Source organism: Perca flavescens, chromosome 10, assembly GCF_004354835.1.
Source record: "Perca flavescens isolate YP-PL-M2 chromosome 10, PFLA_1.0, whole genome shotgun sequence".
NCBI lineage: Eukaryota > Metazoa > Chordata > Actinopteri > Perciformes > Percidae > Perca > Perca flavescens.
This window is the reverse complement of record NC_041340.1, coordinates 20,391,255-20,419,003: the sequence shown is the minus strand read 5'-3', so window position 1 is coordinate 20,419,003 and position 27,749 is coordinate 20,391,255. Positions and strand designations below refer to the sequence as shown.

The following is a 27,749-nucleotide window of genomic DNA, read 5'->3' as shown; positions in this document are numbered from 1 at the left end:
TGGTATGATATAACATAAGTCTTTTTTTGTGTTTTAGACAGAACAGATAGATGATAGCCATTGAATTAACATGATTCATTAAAAGACTCACACTTCCAGTGCTACTACAATGATACACATTTATTGTCACATTTACAACATATAAAATGTCACATATAAAAAATACATTTGTAAACGTTAAGAAGAGCTTTGGTACCATAGCTTGTGATACAGTGATCTTGTGCATTTTAAATTAGTACAGAAAATGTGTTGTTTTAAATGGTGGACTACTTGTAAATACTATAGTACTGACGGTTGAAACATTGTGTGAGTGAACGCGATACAATGCAGCAGAATACTAAAAGCATTATTTGTACATGTACACATAAGGCTATATCTAAGTTTCTTGAGTACATTAGCCCTTCATATCAGCAAGCAACAATAGCTGCAACACAAAAATCTGTCAGTCTACACAAAGGCACTCATGTGTGCTTAGGCAGTGATACGCTGTATTTAGTATTTTCACTTAAGAGAGTCACCTGTCATTCCAGAAACTCATTTACTGTAACAGCCACATGTTTAAGTCAAAAGATTATTCAACTTCAATCTTTATTTTAGAGTATATTTATATATTCATTATGAATATCCACATTTTTCTAAATAAAGTGCAAATCTGGCACAGAACTATGAATTAAACCTATACAAAACAAGTATTCAAAATTCACAAATGACATACATTTCATATAATTTTCACAACAACAAAAAAGGAAACGTCTGACACTATGGTATATGTGAGTAAAAAGAAAGTGTTGTGTCATAGTAAAACAGTGCATGTAGAATCGGTCTGACCTGGAGTTAACATTAAAATATTATAATACAGTTGTACTTTAGGAAAAGATGCAACCTACATTTAATTACACACTTTCCATGGCTGATCGGTTTAGGACTTAATGCTAATAATTTCCACTAATATGGGAATTACATATTGTTCTAGTTTGGACAGTATTTTGTGTATATTTGTGTATGGTTTGTTTATATTGTTATGTTCATCACTTTCTGTTATTAAAACTAATAAAATAGTTTTAAAAAGCAAAACATCTACATATCTGGATGCGAACAGTAACGGGGGAGGGGGATAAAATAATAAGAGCCAAAAAGACATATGGCTAAATATGTCTAACTAAAAAAATGCACCTATCTCATAAGTCTCTGGCTACAATAGAAAATACAGTAAACACATCTTTATTTAATGTAAACTGATTATCTAAGAGTTTGAGGAGAGTACCGTATTTATATTATGGCCAGCTTCCAAGAGATGACTCGATGATAACATCATACACATCATTTGTAACCATTTTAGTTTCAGAGGTACTAAGTTTGATAACTCAAAAAAACTCAAAAGAAGGGCCAAACATTTCGAGTGCTTAGTGGAAATACAGAGATTGCCCTCTCAGTCTCAATTCTGCTACATTCTAGTTTAATCACGTTCCCTTTTTCAGACAGGTTTAAAAATATAATTCCCAGTATAGTGATATTTTCTCAGGATTCCTACATATGGCTACAAGAAGCTGTCTTCTACCTCGGGCGTCCCGGTGATGCCCAGCAGAGCGTCTCTCTCGCTGGTCTCCTCTAGCCTGTCCTCTTCTGGGAGAGTGTCAGCAGTGTCCTGCGACATGGAGTCGGTCTCCTCCTCCAGAGCCAGAGAGCTGAGGGCGGGAAGACAAAACACAAATTCACATTGTGCACTCAGTCACGTATGAGTCTTATAAAGTCACACCGCATTAATGTCTGTTTGTATTGCTGACCCTGACTTTTCCCCTTGTTTTCTATCTTCCTTCCAGCAACCCACAAGTCACATTTCAACTCAAAAATGTACTTAACCATTTTGAGAACATTGAAATGCTTTGTACTACAGTATTTTCAAGAGTTAAAAAAGTATTTCCAATGCAGCTCTTTGTATAGAGACATGTTTAGTACTCCCTGTATACCTCTTGGCCTTATGTGTATGTGTCTCTCCCACATGCAGCATTGCTGCCAAATTGATCTAATGTTGTTTTTTAGTAAATATAATACAAGAGGCAGAGCTTCATACTTATTTAGGATGTTAAGAAGCAAATGTCAAACATCCTAAATACATTTTTTTTAAATATCAGTTGGCCTAATTAAAGTTATAACTGAAACTAAATTTGCATAAACTTTGAAAGGCCATAAAATATGGCTGCATCTAAATTACTTTTATTGTTGCTAAAAAAAATAAACAAAAAGACTTGTTTCAACTCTAGCTATGTCTGATTTATTGAATTTCTTTTTCTTCCTTTTTTGCTTTGAGATGCTGCCTGTCCATGAGATCCTCACTGACATCAGTCTGTGGCCCTGGATCAACACTGCTTCTATAGCGCTCAAGGGGGGCAAAGATCCCAAACCCAAACCACAATGTTAAAGGTACAATCTATGATCCAAATGTAAGCAAAAGAACCGCCCCACTGCCAAAGTTCAACACACAGGGTTGGAGTCTGCTAACACTCCCAAACTGATTGACTTCTTTGAACACACAGATTAATAAACAACTAAATCCAAGTTAATTCTAAGTTGTGAAAAAAAGAATTTGATTATATGTAAATATATCTGGATTTCTTACAGTCAAATATTTATATGGCCTTTAAAGCCAACTTTATTTGGCTGCATGTTTATATCTGCCTCCATAATACAGCTATTGTCTCAGCTCAACATCTGGATGAGTGGGTGTGTGGTGAAAAAAAAGCTGCTCTTGTTAAGCAAATACATCCTCATCTTTCTTGGCACACATTTTAGCATCTTTTTTCAGTGGCACTGTACCTTGCAGGGCTTTCTGATGGCACGTCAGTGAAAACATCCTCCGGCTTGGGGTCTGGGATGGGAATGATGTATTCATTGTATGAAGTCATGACTTCCTGTGTGTCTGCCTCTTGTCTGAACTCTGCGGGGCTCGGGCTCTGGCTGTATGGGTCCGGGGGCATGTAGAGGGGGGATGGGGAGCCGAATGCTGGGTTGGCGATCGGAAAGGGTGAGGAGAGTCTGGGTTTGGTGCGGGCGACTGCCGGGTGGTCACTCTTCAGGAAGTTGTCATTGACTTGGCTGTATTGCTGTTGTCAGGGGACAATAGTTTGATAATTTTAGCAATGAGGATTTCAATTATTAAATAGTTTGTGAGCTTGAGGTTGCAGAGTGCAGATATGAGACGTTGAGCACCAAAGGTTACTTTAAGAATCAGTTAGGAATCAAACCGGTGGACAGTGTGTCTACTATGTGTACTGAAGACTAGTTGTCCTGTAAGTTTTTGTTCTTTCCTCCAACCAGCCACTAGAGGGCAGATAGGCTGACTGTGAGTGAATGAGTGAGTGACTGAGTAGATGGATTAACTGGTAGATATCCTCCCCCAAATATACCACAAATATATGTGGTATAGAGTTATAAGTCTAAGCAGTCTAACAGCTCTGGATGAAGCAATAATATATAAAGAAAGTACCTTTTTATAGCTGTCTGTCAACATATTCCCCACACTGTGGACCAGAAATGAGAAATCAGGCCTTTTCTCAAACTTCTCGTCCCAGCACTTCTTCATGATGTCATAACTGCAACATAAACAACATACAATTACTTGTTATTCTACATTTTCATGTATGAGTTACTGGTGAGGTAACATTAGTTGCGAGGTTACAATGAGACTCACACTTCATCAGAGGCGTGGGCAGGTTTGGCCATTCGGTAGCCTCTCTTCAAAGCACTGTAGAACAACTCATTCATGGGCAAATCAGGATAGGGGGTTCCTCCTGCAGAAAGCATTTCAAATCAGAAGTCATGCACAGGCACTAACAAATTATCTTTGTTGTTCTGACCCTGATCTGTTAAACAAAAAAAAAATGGATCTGAAAAGTCCAATGAATGTCAGACACAGATGGGAATGGGCAGATAAAGGCTGGATTGTAAGTTTGTTTTCCACCACCTTGGGCTTTAGCTGCATATGCAATAAACTGTCTCCTTTGTGGTCATGGTAGTTTCCAAAAGTCGTGGGAAGAGGGTTTAAAAAAAAAAAGAAAACTCACAACTCACCCTGAACAAGGAAGTGCTGATTTCAAAGCTCAACTGTGCCTTAATATGCGCTTTGCATACACACATTGGTTGTCACTTTAGACACCTTAAAACATATTTTCATAATTTACCAGAAAAATGAAGGAGGAGTCCGGGAATTTTTGTATGTCTCCAATAATTAACGAGGAGTCAAGCAGGCGAAAACCAGTTACAACGTGACATATATATAAGCAATTAAAGAAGATGAATCCCTCTTATGTGTAAACCAGTTCTAAATTACATTTTGGTTAATGGCTTTATTGTGTCTTAGGTTGGATAATAAGTCTGTGTTTGGACTCACCCAATGTAAAGATCTCCCAAAGAAGAATGCCGTATGACCACACGTCACTCAGGGTGGTGTACAAATTATGGAAAATACTTTCTGGTGCCATCCACTTCAGGGGCAGAAAAGTCTAAATGAAAGAAATTAGACATTAGACAGTCAAACGGGTTAAAACGAGTTTTTAACTTTGGTTAAATTATATCCATTACATTACAGTCATTTGGCAGTTGCTTTTGGTGAAAGCAACTTTCTATAAATGCATTCAAACTTAGGTATCATCATGTGTTTTTTTTTTTTATCCTTTATGATTTTGCCACATACGCTGCCTTTAGAGATGTAGTTGGAATCATGCATGATGTCTCTGGCCAGGCCAAAGTCACAGATCTTCACCAGTTTCCCCTCACAGATCAACACATTCCTGGCAGCGAGGTCCCGATGGACGCACTGTGGTGGAATAATGTTAAATTAAATTAAATAGTTGTTTTAACACAGATTAAAACAAACAAGATATAAAGTGTTAATCAGTGAGTTGTAGAGGTACAGGCTTTTATCTTCAGACAGAGCTAGGCTAGCTGTTTCCCCCTGTTTCCATCCTTTATGCTAAGCTAAGCTAATCAGCTGCTCGCCGAAGCTTAATATCTGGCGTACAGTCGTGAGAGTGGTATCCATCCTATTACCATATTTCCCAAAAATATGGAACTATCCCTTTAAATGGAGACAAAGTCACATAACCTAGAGGCTTGAGTCAAATATCACAATTAACTACATATTATGCAAAGTTATTTGTAATATCCTACATTCTTTGAGGCAAGGAACTCCATCCCCTTAGCCACTTGGTAGCTGAAGCCCAACAGATCGTCATAGGTGAGAACGGAAGAGTCACTGATGGTCAGGTCCAATCCGCCGCCACCTGAACACGATGACAAGGGGAGGCAACAAGAAGAGGTAAGGGACAGCTCATGAATGAAGACATTGTCTTGTTGTTTGGAGAGCTCCGGCTGTCCTGTGACTGCATGGGCGGAAATGTGTCATTTTGTAAGTGCTTTTTGATCAAAGACTGGAGAGAATGCAAACTGTATTCATTGATTTAAGAGGCTAAAACAATGCATGTGTTCATGATATGCACTATGTCACGTTCACACATAAATATAGTTAATTCTTCCAGAGTTCCTCCATTGTAAGCAGCAGACAAATGGTCAATGTTGGCCTCACATCATACTGTACTTCAAGTGTATCTCATCCTTCCTTGTTTCCTTTGTTCAATGTGCTGAATTCGTCATACTTATTTGCATTTACAACACTGGAAAATTAATTATTGTCAATACTCAGCAGAGTCAACAGACATACATTCACATATGACACACAAATCAAACCTTGTTCCTGATAGATGTCCTGCTGGTAGGGAGACTCATATGGAGATGGTTGGATGTCTGCATACTTGATGCTGTCCATCTGCTCCTGCATGGGCACGTAGATGGTGGGCTCATCTTTACTCATGTCCATGTATCCTCCATCACTCTCACTTCCGAAGGACACATAGCTGGAGGAATACATAAAGTGGGAAAAAAATGCAATGTAATAAACGGACCATATTTATTCATGATTCTTCACCATATCAATCTTTATTTAAGATATCTGTGGCTTTATCTTGGTATGTGACAGCAGAGATTTCATTATACAAAATATCTGTCTGTTCTTCTCACCCTTTTCTCTGGCTGAGCGGAGTGCTTCCTCCAGAGATGAGGCAGCCGTCGTCTTGGTTCTTCTCAGCGTAGTACTGCAGGAGGGTGTGCTTGTTCCTGTGCAGGTAGTCCACCAGGTCGCCATAGCGACAGTACTCTGTCACCAGGTACAGAGGGCCTGATTGGTGGAAGAAGATATATCAGATTTGGGAATTTACCAAACACTAATAAAACATTCATTTCACTATAAGGCAGGGCACATTTACTTTTCGTAGAACAAAAATATACATTAAAAAGTAAATATTAAGCTAAATGTTAGTTAGTTAAATATTTATGAAGGCCTTAACAATATTATTAACTACAAAAGGGATAAATAAATGAGTAGCCTATGCATGTATTAAATCGCCAAGACTCATCATGCATAGGTGTTCACAACAGGGGCGGCGTGGATCATTTGATGAGCTACTAAGTGTTTCTACTCCGAACAGAATGTAGACAGCAGCATTAGCACAACATGTTTATATCTGTTTACATCTTTCCATTGTGTGTTGTATGAGTTCACACACAAAGAAAAGAGACATGGAGGATAAAACAAGCAATAAATGTCTTTGTTGCCTTTGCAAAGTACGCCAACTAAACCACCAGGACCGTTTCCCTTTGAAGAAAATTCTCACAGCTGATCTAAGGTTCTGTTAAAGGTCCCATGACATGGTGCTCTTTGGATGCTTTTATATAGACCTTAGTGGTCCCCTAATACTGTATCTGAAGTCTCTTTCCCATAATTCTGTCTTGGTGCAGAATTATAGCCACTGAGCTTTCCTTAGTATGTGCCATTTCTGTGTCTGTAGCTATTGAGGAGAAGAGAGGGGGGGGCAAGGTGGCGGGTGGGGGTGTCGCCTTGATCAACTGCCACTTTGCTCGTTTGAAAGCCATGATGTCTCTCTTTCTCATGGGAGGGAAATTTTCATGCCATGGGAGCTTCAACAAATTATAAAATGACCTGACTATCATGTGTGTTATAGCACTGGTGCTCACTGTGATGCTCACCATTTTTGGTGCAAGCTCCAAGCAAGTTTACGATGTTGAGGTGAGGGCCCAGGTGACTCATGATCTTCAACTCTGACATCAGAGCCTGAGTCTCACTTCTCCTGGCTGTAGCTGGATGGAGAGAAAAAGAGAGAAAGTGAGAGAGATGTATAAAAGTAGAACAGTATGAGGCAGGTATGAGAACTAAACATACTGAGAGCAGGACACACTGCGTCCTTGCCAAACAGCTAAAAGACGTGTTGGCTAAAACTCAAACCAGGCTGGCAACCAAACTAAAGCTCAGCAGGCTGTTGCTCTCTCTGTGCTCGCAGGAATATGACGCTGCTGGTGTCACATCATTTGACAACTACAGTATGTGGGGGGTTCTACTGCGGTCTCTACATTGTTCACACAATTACGCACATGGCTTTCAACTGTGTTTTTACATTGTTGGTCTTACATTTCAGCATTTTCACGGCCACTTTTGTGCTGGACTGGGAATGAGTGAGACCATAGGCAGTTGCCTCGACCACCCTGCCAAAGGCTCCTGATCCAAGAGTGCGACCTGAAACACAAAGAAAGGCTCATTCAGACAGAGTGTGAACGGAGCACATGGTAGACCTGAAAAGGAAGGAAGATCCTCTCTGTTCATTAAAACATCAATGTAAACACATTTCTCTGGTGGCTGGGTTGAGCAGGTTATAACCATGGTCCATGGTGACTTTCTTGAGCAGAAGTCTAACCATGGAAGGCCTGAGTGGGCTTGGGAAGCTTCCTGTTTGTAAGGAGCAGCTGACTACCAACAACACATAAGCAAAAACAAAAACAAAGAGCTTTAGAAATAAAGTGGGATTAGAGCCAACAAGACAAGTTTAACAAACCTCACTTAGTATTCTTGCCTCAACTACGCCCAGACGACCCCAAGTCACCTGGTGAGAGCTGCATACTCGTTTCTTTGCTCTTCTCTAGCAGACGACTGACTGAAAGTCTGTTTAGTCTGATATTAGCAAGCGATATGGATACATTTTTAGTTAAAACTAACAACCACTACAATGAACAACAACAAGACCTAAGCAAAAGGTTACTAAGCAATTCATAAATAAATCAACAATAGAAAAAGGGAGCAATAAAAAACAAAGATAAACCATGATGATCACATGAATTAACAGTATTGCATGAATTAATAGATTCATGTAATTTTATGCATGCCAATGCAGGTTTAAAATGCAATCCCAATTGTTATTTGCTTTTTTTTTTAAATATCATTACAGTTATTTGTGACTTTAACTTATTTAGCTACATTTTTTATTTCATTAATTTGAAGTATTAATTAAGTATTATTCATCAGTGTTTATGTAGATATTATTAATCGTTTTAATTATGTGTATACACACATTTTGCACTGACTTATGACTTTTATCAGTTCTTTTTATGTTGCCCAATTTAGTGTCAAATGATGAATTGTATTGCCATTTCAGTATTTGAAATGTATATGTTTGCACAAATACATTTTGTATTAATGTCTATCTATTAATAAACCTGCCTTTATTTTGTAATAAATGTTATATCCAAACAGAGGCGGCATGTCAAGGCAAGTTCATTTGTACAGCCTATTATGTCACATAAAGTGTCTCAATGGGCTTAACATTAGCATTAGTTTTCTGACCAACCCCACCTCTCCATACTGTCATCCCCCCCTGAGGACTCACCCAGCACCAGGTTGTCTCGCTGCATTTCCCAGGCCAGGTCATAGGGCAGGTGGATGGGGTCCACATAGATGTACTCATGACCATCCTGGCTCACAGACTCTATCACCTTCCATCTGATCTCATATCGAGGTTTCTGAGAACACACACAAACACACACGCACACGCACACACACACACACACACACACACACACACACACACACACACACACACACACATGTGAGAAAAAAAACTGAAAGAACAAAACAAAAGGCTTCTTTTGCACATTTTAATTCACTATACTTTGTATTTGCATATGACAAAACAAATGCTGATGGTTGAGTTTGTCACTTTGTTTCTCACCTTCCTCCATACAGCAATGAGGATGATGATAGATATGATAATGATGACCACTAAGGCTAAAACGGCAGCCAATACTGCCACCTGGGAGTACAGTGCTGCAACAGGCGATAGGACACAGAGCATTAGAAGGAGGAAAGGTTGTAGATTCGAAGGAGAACATTTACTCAAGTTGTCTCAAATTCTCAACAGACATAAAACTTCACTGTATAAACACGTTGGCAATAATTTTATAAAAAAAGTCATAGTTAGACTGATATTTATAGCATAAGTACAAATACACATTACTTACTGTTTAGCGAAACCTTGTACTGTGTGTCTCTAAAATATAAATTTTTGTGAGTGTCTCTAAAATATAAACTTTTTTTTTCTACCAGACCACCATGATTGTTTAGTTTTACGCAAATGTGATAGAATATGTTATAATGCTCTAATAGTAAAGTGGTATACTGCACATTTACACAGTGAAAATGAAACAAACGTGTCCTTTACTCCAATATTAAAACAGCAGTAAAACTGAGACATTCTCCTCATGACACCTACTGCTGGACACCAGTTTGACGTCTCTTCTGTCGAGGAGTCCTGCTTGGTTGCTGGTCTCACATCGCACTGTGACCTGCTGGGGCTTGTAGAAGGTCACCTGGCTCAGCACCTGGCTGGTTTTACGAGTCTCTATGTAGCTGACATTGTTGCGGATGGTCAGCACCTCCGGCTCTGGTATCAGCGGCTGCCACGCCGCTGTCTGGTTGCTACACCTGCAGCAGCACATGAGATCAGCGGACGGAGTCAAAAGAAGTCAGAGCAGGCGCACAGAATTTGAAAGTCAAATAAATGTCTGTGTATGGTCCGCTCCCTGGTGTTTGTTATGTGACAGTTCAGTGATGAATGGGTGTCTTACTTGTGCATGCTGTCACAGCTGTACCACTGGATGGTTGGGGTTGGGACCCCCTCAGCTACACAGGTCACCAAGTGTCTCTTCCCAGGGAGGTGGTGGTCAGTCAGTTCTTTAATCTGAGAAGGAACTGCACACAGGGGGAGCAGCGGCCATTAATCATTACTGACATGGATAAAAACAAAGTCTGTCCCCGATTTGTCTGATGCACTTTCAAATGGTCTATCCTTCAAGACAAGTACTGCGGTCTAAGAACTACAAATGTACAAAAACACCCTGTATGCTCTGAGAATTCTTAAAACAGCGTCTTACCTTGGACCTCCAGGTCAAAGGTTACTTCCCTTGTGTCATCTCCGTTAGTGACAAGGACGGTGTAGAGACCCTTCTGCTCCGTCCTTACCCTCACCAAGGTGAGAGTAGTGACATACCTGAGGTAGAAGAAAAGGGGAGGAAATTATGTATGAGCAGCCACATATTTGTCACAAAGAGGAATGCAATTTGAGTAATGAATTGGGATGAGATGATTGGCAGGAGACCAAAGATTTGATTGAATCTACTTTTACATGCAACAGACAAAGCAAGATTTTCCTGCACAAAATGAGTCATGCTCTTTCTCTCTCTCTCTCTCTCTCTCTCTCTCTCTCTCTCTCGATGCAGTGAAGTACCATTCAAACATGAGGACGTATTTCCTCTGCTTCTGGGAGTGCAAACTATTTTTAGATTCATTTCCAGGGGTGCATGGAAAGAGACACTCTGGGACAATGTTGTTATATACTATTCTAAGTGTTGTTATAATATAATATAATAAGTGTTTTTTGTTTAAATCCAGTAAAGTTTACTAGGATAAATATGGTCAAATCTTTCTTTTTTATTGGTGGTGAAGGGCTTGGTGGTGTTTGTTAACAGAGGAGTTGTTTCTCGTGGGTGTTATTTCACTTTGTCTTTTTGATTCTGAATGTGTGTTGGCAAAAATGTGAAAACATAGTCCTGCAATTACAACATTGTTTGGCATTTTACTGGATGACATTTGTAAGTTGTGACAGGTATCTTGCGTTCATGGTTCCTGTGTGATGAATGACAGAGTCCTGCCTTCTAGAGAGTATTGTGTTTCCCTCTGCGGAGGCCTTATCTGGTGATGACTGACAAGAGCTGGACGCCTCCGGAGGCTGTCACCCTAACAGAGGTCTGGTGCTAATTATTTAAAAGTTACTCGTATGAGGTCTTTAATTGTTTTATGGTATGTAGGGAAATTTGTTTGGTGGGATGTCTCACCTGATCTCATGCTCTTGTCTGGTTGTGATGGTTTTGTCTCTTTTGAGGGTGGCGCCATCTTTGCTCCAGCGGACCTGAGGGGGGGGGTAGGCTTCAATCTCCACTCTCAGCTCCACGTTCTCTTGCAGCTTGGCTGAAATATTTTGTTGCTGAGCAGCCTTCACATCCACGAAGCCTTGCTCTGAGAAAAGAAAAGAAAAGAAAAGAATATCCTCAGCAACATAATGCAAATGTCATACACTTCATCTTCTTATTATAGCTATTATATATTTCTCTTTAGGGCTATAACTACAAGTGATCTCTTTTATATACAAGTAGTCATGTTATCCATTGATAATATAAAAATATTATATACTATTATAGTTATATAATTGATTATATTCAAGTTACTTCACTGGACGGCAGGCTAGAGACAGTACTGTACTGCTGCGGTTGCTGACCTTCTGTGGCCAGACACAATCTATCTTTTCCACTGAGATGTCCAGAGAGCACTACTAAACTGTCCTAGTCTCCATGGAGCATGGCGGTTCGAGTTATTCAAGGATTTCATAAACATAACACACCTCGCTGCAGATAGAATAAGCATTCACAGACCCAGACATTCAGTGACTGAAGGAGGAAGAGAAGCTCAGTATGATGATTCCTGCTTTAATTGGTCCTGAAGCTGCTGCTCGCAAGATCACATATTTGCTTAGATGCTGAACTTTCCATTATTTTTTTATTAGTCCAATGACATTACAAAAACACAGGGAAATTGGTGCAATACAATATAACAAGAAGACATAGGACAATTCGTTGATAAAACATACGGGCATTAGGACATGAGACAAGTACAGTACAATGATTTATATTGCTCTGGGAGGTTTAATTTCTCTAGTGTTTTTGTGCGACATGCAAGGTGAGGTTTGTTTGTAATGACAATGGCTAGTAAGTCATGACAAAGAAAAGAGGTAAAAGTTAGGAAGAATAATAAGTAATGGTAGTAATATAGTAATGAGAACGGAGGAACTGGGTGAATTATAACGTGTGTGGGGGTTTTAATTGACCATGTAAGGCACCTGGCCTGCATGCTGGGGGACTATATGTTAAAGGTTGACGTCAAAAGTTCCAGACAATTTTTTTGTGTACTTGGAGTTTATTCCCAAAAGTCTAAATATAGAGCTGCTGGTTTTAAGCTCTGTTTTTCAAGGTGTCACTCAGGGCATCCACACCATGTGAGCAGTTTATTTCACACTTTGAACAGAAATAAATAGAAGCCATTTTCATTTCCTTTAAAAGAAGCACCTCTTTCACCTTGACTTGTAAAGGTTTACATAATAAGCAGTCTTCTCTCTGTCAGCAAAACACAATAATAATCTGTCCAGCATCAGTTTGTTTTAGTTTTTGTGTGTGTGTATGTGTGTGTGTGTGTGTGTGTGTGTGTGTGTGTGTGTGTGTGTGTGTGTGTGTGTGTGTGTGTGTGTGGGTTAGTCTAACCGAGCACGGTGATGTTGACGCTTGCCGAGGCAGTCTGGTCTTGGACATGCTCGTGGACATGGCAGACGTAGTTTCCGCTGTGGGCCACCGTGGCACGAGGGAAGATCAGGCAGGATCGCATGCTCGTGGCGGACAGGACGTCTGTCAGCGGCTTAACCGCTCCAACCTTGAAAAGAGAGGGAAATGATGAGGATGTGGCATTTTATAATCATGTTGAATATGACCAAAATGTCCCTAGATACCACACATAGGTGAGTTTTGCTGCCTCCTTAAGTTACATTATTTTCAGTAAAAATCTGAAACAAGTCTGAAGTCTTCATCATAATCCAAAAATCACATTAACCCAAAAGAGACGATTACTCCAATACCAACACCACATGTTATCACTAGAATTTCACAGGAGGATAAAAACGGAGGTGTGTCTCAACATCTTGATGCGATTTGGGCTCGGTCATGAGGCCTGAGAGTGATCACAAAGGGAAGTTGAACAAAAGCGCTTGTTCTGCTCCACTCCTACTCACCTCTCTGTTGGGGATATCCCAGGAAAAATACACGAGCTCCACTCCGTGCACTGTGCAGTTTACTGTCAGCGGTTCGCCCTGCTTCAGGACGGTCTTTGACGCATTGATGTAGGCGTCGATGGCCTCTGGGACTGGGCCGGGGAGGAAGAGGGGGGTGATGATTTATGAAAACAATATGTAGAAAAAGTCTCCTTCATTGATAATCACTCACAAAATTGTTCATAAAATAAACCTTGAAATTGATATTTTTGACTCCTCGGTGTAAGTCGGAACTGAACTCTGTCGCCGGTTCCTCTAACGAACAACACTTTACAGCTCCACAAAATTAAAAATTAAAATGTCTCCACACAGTTTGTGCAGCACTTTTTAATATGTTATCTAGCCAAAGTATTGCACTCTGAGATCATAAGGTCAGTATTTACCTCATTATCTCCTAAAAAGAACTCCGTAGCAAGTCTTCCAGCAGGAAGTTGTAAGGTGACCAAAGCATATGTGATGATATGGGAATGAATTATACTTTTGGACTGACGTGCAATACTTTGGCCACGAAACTTGTAGATTTAGCTGCATAAGCAGTTTGAAGAAAAGTAATGAACATTTTATGGGTATTTTTATAGCGCTTTAAAAAGATAGACTCATTAACTTTAATAGTTTGGGTGTAGGCTGAGATTGAATTAAAAGTGGCCAACTCTGTGTGTGTGCGTTTCTGAGTTATCTGAAGTTTCTGCACACAGGGGGAGGAGGTGTTTGATAATGACCACATTTTTATTTTGGGAAAAGTTGTTTCTCTCACCGAACTCTTTAACCTGAACACCTACCGACAATGCTGAAGACGTAGAAGGCCTGAGACTCTTTCACCTCCTCGTTCAGCTCTCCCCGGCACACATAGGTCCTGTCCTCCAGCCGTGCCTTGTACCCCTCACTTGGAACATAAAGTCCCCTGATGGGCAGATCAGTGTCCTTCTCATACAGGGTGACTTTGATGTTCGGGTTGGTGACCACACAGGGGACGGTGGTCTCCTCGCTGGTCTTTGTTACCATGCCGTGGGAGCTCTCTATGAACCACACATCAGGGTCTGTGAACAGAAACTTGTTTTATTATCTCAATTGTGAATCAAACAATTGCTGTGTACAACTCTATATTTCATCTTTAAAGTATCTTGTTTTTACAGTTAGTTCACATGACATCAGCATTTTTTACAAACAGAAAATGATATAAGGTCTCAGTTGAACAGTGACTTTGACAAAGAGAAAGCAGAATGTTTTTCAAATGATTTAATACTTATTTATCTGTTTCCAAAGATCTTCTTGGTGCTCTCACCTCACTATTCACTTTTTTTTTGCAGCTGTGCATTGCATTTTGGGATAATAATGTGCATCAACGGCACACTCAATCACTATGTTTCCAGCTGTTTTTTTTAGCATGCATAGTGACTTCTTTCGGTCCTTTATTTTATTACTTTACCAATGTGAACATACAACTTTTATGTATTTTTTTATTTTATGAATGAGATACTGTAATGTTCCCACTTCACAATACATACTGAGTCAATATAAAAGTATCTTTGATGTCAGGCAGTTTTTAGCTATACGACACTAAACTAGTAAAATGGCAAACCAGGCCTCACCTGGGACAAAAACAGCCACCTCCTTAGTTTCTCCGGTGTGTTGATCAACGCACTGATACACCCCCGTGTGCTTCCAGCTCACGTTCCACAAGGTCAAAACACTGGATGTGACGCTACTTTGCACAATTTGGTAGCTTAGACCACCATTTTGAACTTCCACTTGGAAGTACGGCACATCGTCCCTCTTGAACTCCCACGTCGTGTTCCCTGAGCCGGAGCAGGTGAGGATGAGCGAGGAGCCCTCAGCCAGGACCAGCTCTTTGTCATCGGGTGTGATCTCCAGACAGCAGAGCTCGGTGCAGAAATACAGAAGAGCTGCAGTTGGCACAGCGAGATAAAAGGTCAGGTTGGAGGTCGGAGAGGCAGCAGCATGAGGTCAAAGGTTAAATCAACGCTACATGCCAGATCCTGTTCTATCTCTAAATGATGAAAGATAGGAGTTGTCTGGAGTGGATATGCGGGAGGATAATGATGCCTCATCGGTGACAAATGTATTTTAAATGGCAGAGGTCAGGTTGAATGAATCAGTTGTCCTTTAGCATCAAAGTGTTATCTCACAGGCTGGATGGCTAATAAATGATCCTAAAAGATACTTTATTTTTTAAGTGCCTACATTTCAAGTGTACTTAACTTTATTACTGTACATACACTAAATAAAACCTTTTGAAATAGCCTACCTCCTTAGTAACTGCAAGTCCTGCAAAGTATGTAAGGCTAATATTTTAAGTTATGCTTTCAATCGTATAAAGTTTCATTTGGATATGTTGTAAAAAGGGTAAAATACTACACCTAAGCATGGCTTTATGCTCTTTGCTTCCCTGCCAAGGAACACGTGGTCCTGTTACAGATTTTCATCTTTTGTTTGTTTATTGAAATTGAGTTCTCACCTGTAACCGTGACTGTCAGATGGAGCGTGGATGCCGTCACCCTCCTCATGGTGGAAGCCTTCAATGCCCTTTGTTCTGCTGGACCAAAAGAAAAGATGACAAATGCTGATTAAAGTTCATGTACCCTTTTTGGAAATAGTGTGCCTCGCACATTGCCTGGGTCAAAAAAGAAACACGGATCATTCTGTCCACAAAATATTCAATAAAATTCAGTGGAAATCAAACAGAAACAGCATGAAAAGCTAGTTTGCATTTACCCTAAGTGAGACACAACACCACCACAGTTAACATCTCATAAGGCTTTATATCATGATGGATTGATTCCTGCCCTCATGAGCTCCTGCGGGTCAGGTTAAACAAGAGTTTAGAAAATAAATTACATTGCACGTCATTCTGCTTCCAATCAAAGAAAATGCTCTGCTCATACTAAAGGAAACAAACTAAAAGTATTTAGTGTGTTGTCAAGCTGCTGTCTTTAATGGTTTCTGGCACACAGAGTCTGAGGTGCAAATGCAGCTCACTCTGGAGGTATTTGATGCCTCGCTGCACCAGGACAGAGCGACAATGTCTGGCTCCTTTTGTTCCTGGTTCACCAGCATTCTGCCCACTAACAAACGGGTCACTGTGTGCAGCTTTGCAACACGCTCACTGGCAACAATGCTGCGTCCAAGCTATTCTAAAGCCGTGCTGAGCCATTAATTGGTTTTGGTGTAAACAAAAGTGAAAATGAGGGCATTCACATAAGCTGCTGACACCGGAGCACATTAAGGGTTTTAAGAGTTTGCTTTTGGTTTTGATATACTAATGATGTTTCATGTTGTACACCAATGTGATATAAACATCAGCATTATTTAAGAGCTACAGTACAAGGGTCAAAGGTGACCAATACTTAGTGTATCCTCCCACACTGAACAGTACAACTGTTAGCCACTGCAATGTAAGAAGGCAGAAGGAAAGATTGAGGAGGGGAGGGGTGGTTTGTTATTATGTTTGGGATGGGGAATAAGCCTTGCAGCACATAGATGTCTGGAAACAGTTAAGGATGGATCACAGGCCTGTACGCAAGAGGGTGGGAAAGAGAGAGCGGAAGAGAGATGCTTGGGAAGAGCGAGGGTAGAGGAGGAAGTGAGGGAGGGAGGGAGGCAGTGGAAAAATTGTGAAATGTGTCTTGAGAAATCTTACCCCATTTAATGCTTTAACTCGATAACGCAATCCAATTTTACAATCTCTATTTTAAGAAATTTGATTTTTGTTACGCATTTTGTAATAGATCACATGTTTTAAATTCCGCCCTCTTATCAGATTAGTTTTCATTTGTCAATTGAACAGCACCTTTAAGACTGTATCCATAAAAATGCATCAAAGTTACAGATTTTTTAATGGCTTTATTTTAAGACCAAAAAGAGATGAAGGATCACTTTGGCAGTGGTGGCGAGGTACAAGAAGTTCCATGACTAACTCAAAGCCAGTAACTTAAACCAGAGATACAAGTTGTCTCTCTAAATTAACTGCCTTTGGCACTTCCGCTCCCAAAACGAAAACTCGAGGTGCTCCAAAAACATGACCGGTCCATTTCCTCCCCGGCCTCCTGCTTCTAATAAAAAGGGGTGAAGGATAGAGAGGGAGAGACTTTTTTTCTTTTCTTAGTTCCCACACATGCGCACATACACACATCCTTACTGACACACAATGCATGCTGCATGTGAAGCACACACACTGGCACAGGCACACGCTGTATAACACTTCAACTCCCCTCCATCTTCTTCACAATCTGCATGAAGTGGTGAACACACACACACACACACACTTCTTCCAGTCCCGTTTTTGTCACTGGTGTCTGTGTACAGTTCACGTTCCCACAGTATTTCTCTGGAACTTTCCCAGGACCGCTGATACACTTGGGACACTGCTGGTGATGACGGCAGGAGCGGAGCGATGGGGGGGGGGGTCACCTTATCCCCCGGGGCCCCAGCAACCAGCACCGAGAGACTGTCCACTGAGGAAGCCATACATCTGCGCCTACGAGAACCAGTAACCTCAGTGTCAGGGACGATGACTTTGAGCGACAACAGCCAAACGCGGTGACGCCAAAGGCATGTGTCGCTTGGCAGCATGAGGACTAACAAATCTTAATGTGACTGGCTGCTGATGTTATTTCTGCTAAAACAAGTCAAAGTGCTACATTAGGGCTACAGCAGGATATAAATTTACATCTGGGATGAAACAGCAGAAAACTGAACAAGAATCTCGGTGTGCTTAAATCTTATTTTAGGGGTCTTTGAAAAAGGAAGGAAAAACAATGTTTGGCTACTGCAACACGATGAGGTTTTATGTTGACCGATGGGCAGGGGGGACTGAACAGAGAAGGAATCTGATCTCAAGATAGGATGTGCTGACTAGGATCATAGAGCCAGAAGGGAGCACTTCAAAAGAGTTTGGAGAGTGAACTCTATAGCAAGATTTATCCAAGATTCAAGAACACGCAACACTAACGTCCAAGTTGTAGTCTTGGTGTGAGGGGATACGTAAAGGGTTCTACACACAGTTAAAACATAGCTGTTTTTGTGCTTATCTCTGTTGTGGTCAGGTCTTTGTACAAGAAAGGGAATATACACAAATGTTAAAAAGGGTCAGAACACTAGTGAATCTGAAAAGAAGGTTTGGCAGCATTATAGTAACTTTGGTTCTCACTTGGTAGCACCACTGAAAGAAAAGGTAGCTCTATGTTTGAACCATAGAGACAACAGAGTGGTGTTTGAGGCAATTTACAGTAAGAAACATCCATGATATCCATGGGTCAAGTCAAGTCAAGTGGCTCTCAAACTGAAGACCTTGTGGTGGGTCTTAAAAATGATTTAAAGGATCTGAAAAACATTTTTATAACACAGATGTTTATTGTTGTCTTTTGAATCTTTGAAATGGGATACTCCATTCCTGAAATGATCGTGGAGGTCAAAAACAAACAGTGTTTATGTATGTGATGACGCAGTAATCACCATGACAGATAAACCCACTGTATAAGTTTCCCACAGATGCTGGGAATTTGGTGGCTGATTGACCCTTCCTGGGTTTTTTTTCTTTTTTAAACAACGCTGCTACACTCAAAGTGTCACCAGCTAATGAGGAAGAATGCTAAAATCGACCTCAGCGGGACGCACACACAGCCCACGCACCGCCCCACAGCAGCTTGTAATCCCACTTCTGGGATTATCTATATATACTATAGCGGCATGTTTTATTTAAACATCTGGCAGTGATGAAGCAGTCCTCGATGAGGTGGGAACTGCTTTGTGAACCACATTTGCAGCCAACTGTTTGCTTGAGTGTCTCCCAGGGGAGACATTTTCTAAATGTTGCATTTAGAAAAAAGGGGGGAAAAAGTGTAATCTATAAAAAAAAAGAGAGAAATATGTTCAAAAAGACTGCCAAAGTTCAGCTGGTGAGCTCTGATTTCCTGTATGGGGAAATTTGGCCGTTGTGTGGGTGTAAGGCTGTGATGCATCAATGACACAGCAGACCACCACAAACACTAACCAAATACTCATGGAAACAACAAGAGACACCACAATGAGAGGAGGACAAAATACACATAATGAAACTTCTACAAAGAGAAAAACTGCTTTAAATAACAAGCTGCACAGAAAAGATGTAAACTTCCAATCAGGAATGAGGAAAAACAACAACAAAGTAAGAGAACAACCAAACAGAAAAAAAACAATCAACATGCAAAAACAGACCAATGACAAAGTATGACAAACCATCCACACACCACAAGAACACTGCAAACAGCACCAGACGGTGGAAAAGACAACAAAGGGAGCATGCAGACATACAGAATACAATTTATGGGAAACACCACATCAAAGCAGAGAGAGAGACAGCAGAGGGAGCACACACACAGTCTTACATCACATACAATGATGTTTACCCCGATGAAGTGTACAGGAAGCTGTGATCTGCAAAACAAACATGTCCAATTTAGCGGTCACTTCTTTCCAATGCAAACTATTATAGCTCACATAAGACAGACTATCCTTACGACGCTGGAAACGTAATCATGGCACTAGAATAGCCATAGCGCAGAATAAACGTACGTGCCATGGGCTTGTACTTTAGTTTTTAGAAGGATGTCAGGTTTTTTTGACATATCTGTGAACAGCCGGACTTTGGCGAGCTCTGTGGGAAAAAAATGACCCCAGTGTGTCTTTGTTCAAACAAACCTCCATTTTTATCACTTGTCTTAGACAGACCAACCCCCCCTGAGGAAAACCTTCTGGTCCCTTGGCAGCAGACCCACGATACACTGCTCCCAACCACAGGCGGCCTAACTGTCCCCCAACATACTGTACATTACCCAAGCTGTAATAATGATGGATGAACTGCAGGCTCATGAGTAAAAGGCAGTTTCAGTTGGGAGTCCACACATGTCATCAACATGCTGTCAGAATATGTGAGTTACTGTAAACAGGAAGTGTGTGTAGTCTGCTTATGGGGCCTGCGTTTGTATCATTATAATCCATCTTTCATATTTTAAAAGAAAAGAGGAAGACAGTTACACTTCTAGGATTGGGAGCCCTCAGACATCTTTGTTTATGTAGAAATATCAGTGCCACAAATCTGTTGGATTTGATCTGTTTTGTTAAAACACTCTTTTCACCATCGGTGGCATGTTGAAAGCTGCAATATTAGATATATGTGCCTTTTGTGCAGTGGAAACAAGCAGTCAACTTAACAAGTTTTCATCTAAATGTAGCGCAAATTTGAACATCATTTCTAGAAAATGCAAATGAATGCTTCCGTCCACTACTGTTATGCATATTGAAGGAGTCGGCCACATCGAGATAAACAGTGCAAGTTCTCCAGTCGTGTGATATTAAACCATTGCAGAAGAAGACACCGCAACGCGATGACGTAATCTAAACACGTAGAAAACGATGTAGAAAACATGATGGGAATATCATTAATGTTTATTTTATGTATTAATTTGAGGAAGGTTACAGTCTCCTTATCAGTCCACACAGATCTGATGTTGTTGTCTCTTCAGTGATGTTAAGGTTGGATGCCCCATGTACATTGTGATTTATATGCTAATTCCTTTTCCATGATCTAAAAGAGGCTGAAAAGCTTTGTATATCTGAGGGGAGCTGCAGAGTCAGGTGATCATTTTCAGTGGTTTCGTCACTACAAGCAAATGAAAAATATACATCACTACAATAGAAACGCACCACATATTTCTACACTCCAGAAACTTGTCTGTGTCATAATAGTGTTGGCAAATGTTGAGTAACTGTTTGCAGAACAGATTGAGGCTGAAAAGAGGTCTTTAGAAAGAGGTTTATTGTGATAGCTGCAGTGGCTGGCAGAAATAGTTTAGAAATAGATTTGGCTCACTTACACAGACCCCCAACAAGAAGTTATACAGTTGGACACAGGACTTTGGAAACGTCTGTATCAGCAAAAAAAACAGCTTATATCCTGTAACGTTAGAGCTTGAAGCTGCACTAAAGCCATCTCAAGTTAGCATTAATAGATTCTGATGCATTTAAAAAAATCCCTTACTCTTATTCCTGTTCAAAAATCCCCCTCAGGGTTTATTAAGTTTAGCATTAGGACACAGTGACTGTGAGTGGTCTTACCTCAGCAACCAAAGTGACTCTGTACTCATGCTGAGGCAACACATGTTTGGGAAACTGTGGATTTTGGTCTGCTGCCTTTCAAACAGAGTTGTAAATGCTGTTTGTAGTGGCGGTGGGGGGATGCAAAGGGCTTCTGTGTAAAAATGACGGTTGCAGAATGACAGCATCAGATGTGGCTAGTGTTTGATATCAGTTTAATGATCTAATTTCTACTCATTAGGGAACCTAAATGAGAAAACATGATTCCTATGTCAAAAACTAAAGCAACTGTAATTGAAGTCACATCCATTTTCCCCCAGTTTCTTGAGCAGTAAATCTTTGAGTTACTATCAGTCAGGCTGTAATTTTGTGTATGCTGTGTCCCAGCCCCAGCCAATTCAAGCTGCTCATAGGGAATACAGGGATATCAGATATATATACATATAGAGCAAATTCTCATTCACATTCTCCTATGTTTCTCTTCTGAGACATCTGCACCCTCCTTTTTCTGCACACCGGCCGTCACACCAACACTTGAGGGTATAAGCCCCTCAACCTTCCCCGTGAGAAATGGAGGAACGCCTACACACACTTCCAGTCCCTCCACTCTGACACACCCACACCCCCCTAAAAGAAAGAACCAGCTGAATACAATTAGGCCTGACTGGCTTTAAATTCCACTGTTTTCCCTAAACGCGATAATGTTAAAAGGAAGGGGAAAAGAAGGGAAAAGGGTGACAGAGAATCATCAATCTTGGTGATAATTTATTACTTGTGCAGTTTGGGTTATGTTGTCTTTGACATCTGCAGCAAAACAATGTTGGAATAGCTCTTCTGGGTATTGTTTTCTATACATGGTTATTGACAAATGCCACTGATAAGTATCACTGTATCACAAAAATGTTTGAAAAGCAGCATAAAACTAAGATAAATTAGTGTCATTTTCCATTGTGTGGAATATTTGTATCTTCCTCCGTCCTCTTGTCTCGCTGCACTGTATCACCAATTCCAGCATGTTTTTGTTGGACTGAGGACAGCACAAACACCAAAGAGAAAGAGTGATGCTTTAAAGGAATCTGTTGGAGAGCAAAACTTCCTGCTGAAAATCTGGATTTTTACTTATGCAGTAAATTCAGAGAGGAGATTGTAACATCTTTCTGATGTTATACCCATACAGCAGCGGAAGAAGTAGTCAAATCCTTTACTTGGGTAAAGATAGGATTGCCACAATATAAAAAATAGTCTATTACAAGCAAGTCCAAGGTTAAAATTGTACCTAAAGCTCCTAAAAACTTGGTTTCAGGTTGTATAGGAATAGTTTGACATTTTGGGAAGTTGCTTTCTTGCTGAAAGAGGATGGAATTCTCATGTTTGATTGGTAAATATCAAGCTGGAGCCATCCGCCAGTTAGCTTAGCTTAGCACAAAGACTAGAAACAGGGAGAAACAGCTAGCTCTGGACTATTGGCAAAATGTCTTTTTTACACTTAGGTTTTAATACAGATGAAATAAACTAGATATAACATGTTAATTGGTGAGCTTAAGTGTGGGTAGGCATGTATTTCTCTATAAAATTAAACATGTATGACTAAATAACCAGAACTCAGTTAAAAAACATCATTAGTTATCATTCATAAATAGTCTAACTATGATCAGATTTGTTTGACAGTGAAACATAAAGAGGCTTTGGTTTTGTAGGTTTTGTTTATGACTATTAATCTGAAAATTAACTATTGTTGTCTAGTACAGTACATGCATATTTGAGTAAATGTACTTTCCATCACTGTGCCCATATGTACAGCTTCTCTGTTACAGTACATGTTTGAACATAACCTCTTTGCATTTTAAGGCTGATTTCCTTCTAAAGGTTTGGTATTATAACTCAAAAAGAAGCATTTTGTCCAGGAGTTGTCCTGCAGGAGTGACTGGGCTCTCTGGCTGGAAATGAGATGCAGCTGCCTGTCAGCTCTGTGTGAGTGGGTGGGAGGGAAAGAAGGAGGGAACGAGGGGGAGGCCAGATGGACGGGCAGCCGTACAGGATGCTGTATCGCAGCACCACTTAGTTCTGATCATTAAAGCTGTATGATTCAAATAAGTGTCTTAAGTACAGCATTAAAGAAGCAGTAACCTACAGGCATGGCAAGAGCATGAAACTCTTTCAAAGAAACAACAGCTCAGTTCAGCAGTATGAAGGATGAATTATGAATCAACCAATAAGTGACTCAGAGAGTGAGTCAGATGCTATAGACTGCTATATCTAAATATCAAAAATGCACTCACCAATAAATGTAGGAATAATCATGTGATAACATGTCTGAGTGCTGTAAATGACTTTTTTACCTCTATACTTCATCCGGATCTAAATGTTGCATTAGTTTTCAGAACATGTTTGCTGAACAGCTGTGTGTTCAGCTCACGGAGGATAAATCACATGAGGACAGAATGGGATCAATGTGTTTCAAAACTTTCTGCCGAGCTCAGGCTGTTACATATCGGCACATGTGAGCCAAATCAGACTCCTGGCATGATTTCTGCATGGTCATAATGTGAAGCACATTTTCTCTGAGTGACTGGCATGCGGAGAGGCCGGAGAGCCAGGAAACAGCTGATGACGAAGGATTAGGTCTGGGCCAAGGGAGTGGAGCCGACTGGCTGCATCAGGGCCGGGGAGAAGAGCTCTGCTGCAGTACATACCAGCAGCCTGACGCACAGGGAGAGAAATCACCACCGGTCAGTAGACAAATGAAACTTCACTATGTTTAACAAATCCATGCTATAAAGATGTGTCAGAGTGTACCCACTGTTTTTTAAGTTGGTGCTGTAAAAGGTTCAGCAGGAGACATCCAGCGGATGGTAAAACTATGGCATGAATGCAATACACTCTAATACCATTGATGGTAAAAGTATGACATGCATTCAATTTTCCAACAGCTCATCTGCAACAACAGTATGAGACAACGCATGGACCGAAATACCCACAGACAGAGCCAGAGAAGATCAAAAACTTCAAAAGTAAACTCCTAAATGTAGAGGAGGAGAGCAGCAGACACAAAACACAAGCCGACACTGTTTTGATTACAGCTTATGCTAATTCAGATGCCCCTAAATCAGAAAGGTCATCTGTACATAGGAGATGGATGTGCAGTTAACCAACCCAACAGCTTAACACCACAGCAGCCGCACATAGCAGGGAAGTGGGAGGGCTTTCAGGTGTAAAACATATGGCGGATTAGAGCGAAAAGACATGCATGCCACATGTGTCTGCCATGAAATAGCTCACATTGCTGTAATGTAACTCATTCCAGGTACTAAAACCTTCTCCTGTGATAAATGAGAGTTGATGATTCAACCGATTGTTTTTATGTCAGCTTGGCTCCGCGTTTCTCAGACGAGACCGAATCACAGCTTTTTGAGAGATATACATTCATAAAAAGGGTGGCCCAGGCATTGAGCTTGTAAATTCACGCTGGCATGCGTTATCTCTAAGAGGAGATCCATCCACAGATACAGAGAATGCTGGTGACGGTGATGGGTCTGATATCACAGCCACGGCTTTTCAATGAGCTTCTCCATGTAGCAATGCAGAGAAGATTGATTTTGTTAGGGCCATTCACAGGGAGGAAAGCGGCTGATGGTCTAGCGGTGAGGACCACCGGTTCACTCAGGGTGACTGAAGAGAGCTGTATAAACAAGCCCTTTAGCAGTGAAGCACATACAAACAGCTTGTGCTATAAAGCCCAGTGTGTGTGTGTGTGTGTGTGTGTGTGTGTGTGTGTGTGTGTGTGTGTGTGTGTGTGTGTGTGTGTAAGACCCTGGGATACCATGTCAAACGTATTCTCTTAGTGAGAAGATAAACATTGTTAAAGTTGCACCATGTAAAGAATGAAAAGGTGTCTATGTACAGAGATGCAAGCCATCACCATGTTTGAATAGGTTGTTTACACTCCTTCACATTGTAAGTCCTAGTGCGTAGACATGCAAGTATGTGGGTAACAAACACCACCAAAAGTGACACATTACCAACTAGCAACAACATCACACAACAAAAAACAGACTCAACTGCTAAATACACTATATATGATCACACTGCATTCTGTCTCTACTATTATATGGACTATGGACTGTCTGACTTCTCAGAACTCTATGCACTTTATTTGCTAATGCACTTTAATAATGGACTAACATGATCATACTGCATTCTGTGTTTTATGTATTTTACCGCATTTCGTTGTACTGGTTGTCCTTACTTGTGCAATGACAATAAAGTTGAATCGAATCTAAACTAATCTAAAACCAGACTTTTCTTTGTCTAAAATTTGATTATTTAGCAGGTCAAAGTTATACGAACCAACAGTCCAGTGTTGTAAGTGCATTGTCTCTCTGGAAGAGAGCTATGAAATTGAATCAGACACAGTGGGCTTCCCGTGCAGGCTAAGTGAATTTTCACCACTTTGTACAGTTCATCTTCACTTCTGTCAACAGCTGCCAAGCAGCCATGGCTAAAAGTAAAATCCTTGACAGTGACAGAGAAGTAAGACCTCTTACCTTCAGAGTGATCCTAGAAGCATCGACAAGTCTTCCCTTTCTGTCCGAGGAGGTTGCCGGCCAGCAGTCGGTCTCCTCCTTCTGAAATCAGAGGAGAGACGTCCAGCTGGTTGTCTCTCCGGGGGCTGCTGCCTCAGATGTATAGATCCCTCAGATGTTCAGAGTCTGAGGTTAATCTCTGCTGTCCCGGGAGTGCGCTGGAGGAGGTACCGCTCTGAGCCAAGCTGTTTGTTTAGTCAAATCACAGCACCATGGGGTTCTCCTCTCCTCTCTCACACTCTGGACAAGTCTGCCCACCGTTCCCAAAGAGTGCTGTAAGTTTAAAAAGAAGTGTTCCCAATGGAGACACACACTACACACGGCTTCCCTGACTCACATTCAGATTCACACAGAGGAGGGAGCCAGTGGTCCGGCCCTGGTGAAGCTAGAGTAAGATTGAGTTGGAGAGGGAGGAGAGGAGGGAATTGTGTGGGAGTTGAGTAAAAAGCAATAGAGGGAAGTTTTAAAAAAAAAGGAGTGAAGAAAGAAAGAGAAAAGACGGGGAGAAAACTTCAAAATACAGGTTGAGTTCTGTTTGTTGTTCTTAGGTAGCAGTTCAGAGGTCCAGGGCTGGAGTGATTTGTTTATGAATGGACTGGCGAGCAACTGGAGGTAAACTGAGACAGTCTCTATTGGCAACAGCAATCTGGACCACATCTAACCCCTCTATAAAACAACAAACACAATAAAAAGGAAGAAAAAGACTGAGAGAGTGAGTGAGAGAGAGGTCCAAGCTGGAAAAAAAAACAGGTTTTGGCAGAGCTCATGGTGGCCTGCTTTGGAAACAAACATGGAAGTCTCACAACACAGATCCACTTACATAATCACACTGCAAGAATCAGGTATAAAAGAGGTTAAACACATAGGGTACTTTTAGATTGAGTGAACCCCCTTTCTTACATGCATCTCCTCTTCTGTCTTTTTGACATCATTTCTTTTTCCATTTATCCCACATAAAATAGCTCAACACCTCCCTCTGGCCCTGTGTCCTCACCCCCTTCTGTCTCTTCTCTTTCAGCCTCTCTCTTTCAAACACATGCAGACACCATACAAATACCTCTGTTTTCTACATTGGCTCTCTCCCCAATTTACTCCTTTCCCAGGATATGAGTGGATGGCTTGAAATTCATAACGCAACCCAGCAGCTGACTAAGGCCTTTTCTCTCTAACAAGGGGGGCAGATGGGGGTAGACGGGGGGTTGGACAGTTACCATGTTCTCCTCTAATTGTGAGCGTAAATATAAAAGCCCTGCTAGCAGTAATTAGAGAGCCAGTGAACCCCCAGTTATTAGATAGGAGGGGAGCAACACCACAAAGGACTGTCCCACCTTAACATCAATCTATTTCTAACTATGTAATTAACACTTTCTTGCAATAAATCTGCCCCAAATCCAGGGACTTAGCTCAATGAATCTATTTTTGTACATTTTAATGCTTGTGATGTCAATTAAAACAAGCGACACTAGATAATAATGCAGTAATAATACATGACATTAACATTATGCAATGCACACAATCCCTTTATCAGCTGAAGATAAGACACACACACTGTCTAAACATCCTGCAGCTCTAACAGGACAAGACAGACATGTCTAATGTGGCATTTTGTTATCAACTATAATTTCAGCATGTTATTACAATGGAGTGGTGGAGAAAGAGCTCACAATGGGGTGTCTATGGCTTTATAGTTGGCAGCTGTCCTGGTTATTCATACAGCTTGACAAAGTGGCAAACCACATGATGAACCGGA

The 27,749-nt window shown here is 40.8% G+C and overlaps 1 protein-coding gene across 6 annotated transcripts; it reads right to left on the bottom strand.

Moving 5' to 3' along the window:
• Window positions 1-99: 99 nt before the first annotated feature.
• pdgfrb (platelet-derived growth factor receptor, beta polypeptide) lies at window positions 100-27,074 on the bottom strand. 6 transcript variants are annotated; one of them, XM_028589130.1, is made up of 24 exons: window positions 27,057-27,074; window positions 25,961-26,272; window positions 15,802-15,879; window positions 14,915-15,229; window positions 14,105-14,362; window positions 13,287-13,417; window positions 12,766-12,931; window positions 11,290-11,470; window positions 10,330-10,445; window positions 10,024-10,147; window positions 9,669-9,880; window positions 9,129-9,223; window positions 8,787-8,919; window positions 7,538-7,642; window positions 7,099-7,209; window positions 6,073-6,229; window positions 5,743-5,909; window positions 5,167-5,279; window positions 4,691-4,813; window positions 4,388-4,499; window positions 3,689-3,788; window positions 3,485-3,590; window positions 2,815-3,101; window positions 100-1,685 (listed from the first exon to the last, which is right to left on the bottom strand). In XM_028589130.1, exons 3-24 carry the CDS (start codon window positions 15,848-15,850, stop codon window positions 1,538-1,540), a joined length of 3,309 nt encoding a protein of 1,102 aa, XP_028444931.1. In that variant the 5' UTR covers window positions 15,851-15,879; window positions 25,961-26,272; window positions 27,057-27,074; the 3' UTR covers window positions 100-1,537. The 6 variants fall into 6 exon arrangements, with proteins under 6 accessions (XP_028444931.1, XP_028444929.1, XP_028444927.1 ...); XM_028589128.1 differs by lacking the exon at window positions 27,057-27,074 and adding an exon at window positions 26,900-27,004; XM_028589126.1 differs by lacking the exon at window positions 27,057-27,074 and having other exon boundaries at window positions 25,961-26,600.
• Window positions 27,075-27,749: the final 675 nt, after the last annotated feature.

Excerpts from the sequence above, each read along its gene's own strand:
- pdgfrb (XM_028589125.1), bottom strand. The coding sequence starts at position 19,772 with ATGTTTGTTTTGCAGATCACAGCTTCCTGTACACTTCATCGGGGTAAA. Across the intron at positions 14,363-14,914 it reads GGTGGCTGTTTTTGTCCCAG|ACCCTGATGTGTGGTTCATA; the intron begins GTGAGGCCTGGT and ends TTCTGTTCACAG. Across the intron at positions 1,686-2,814 it reads CCATCAGAAAGCCCTGCAAG|CTCTCTGGCTCTGGAGGAGG; the intron begins GTACAGTGCCAC and ends TCCCGCCCTCAG.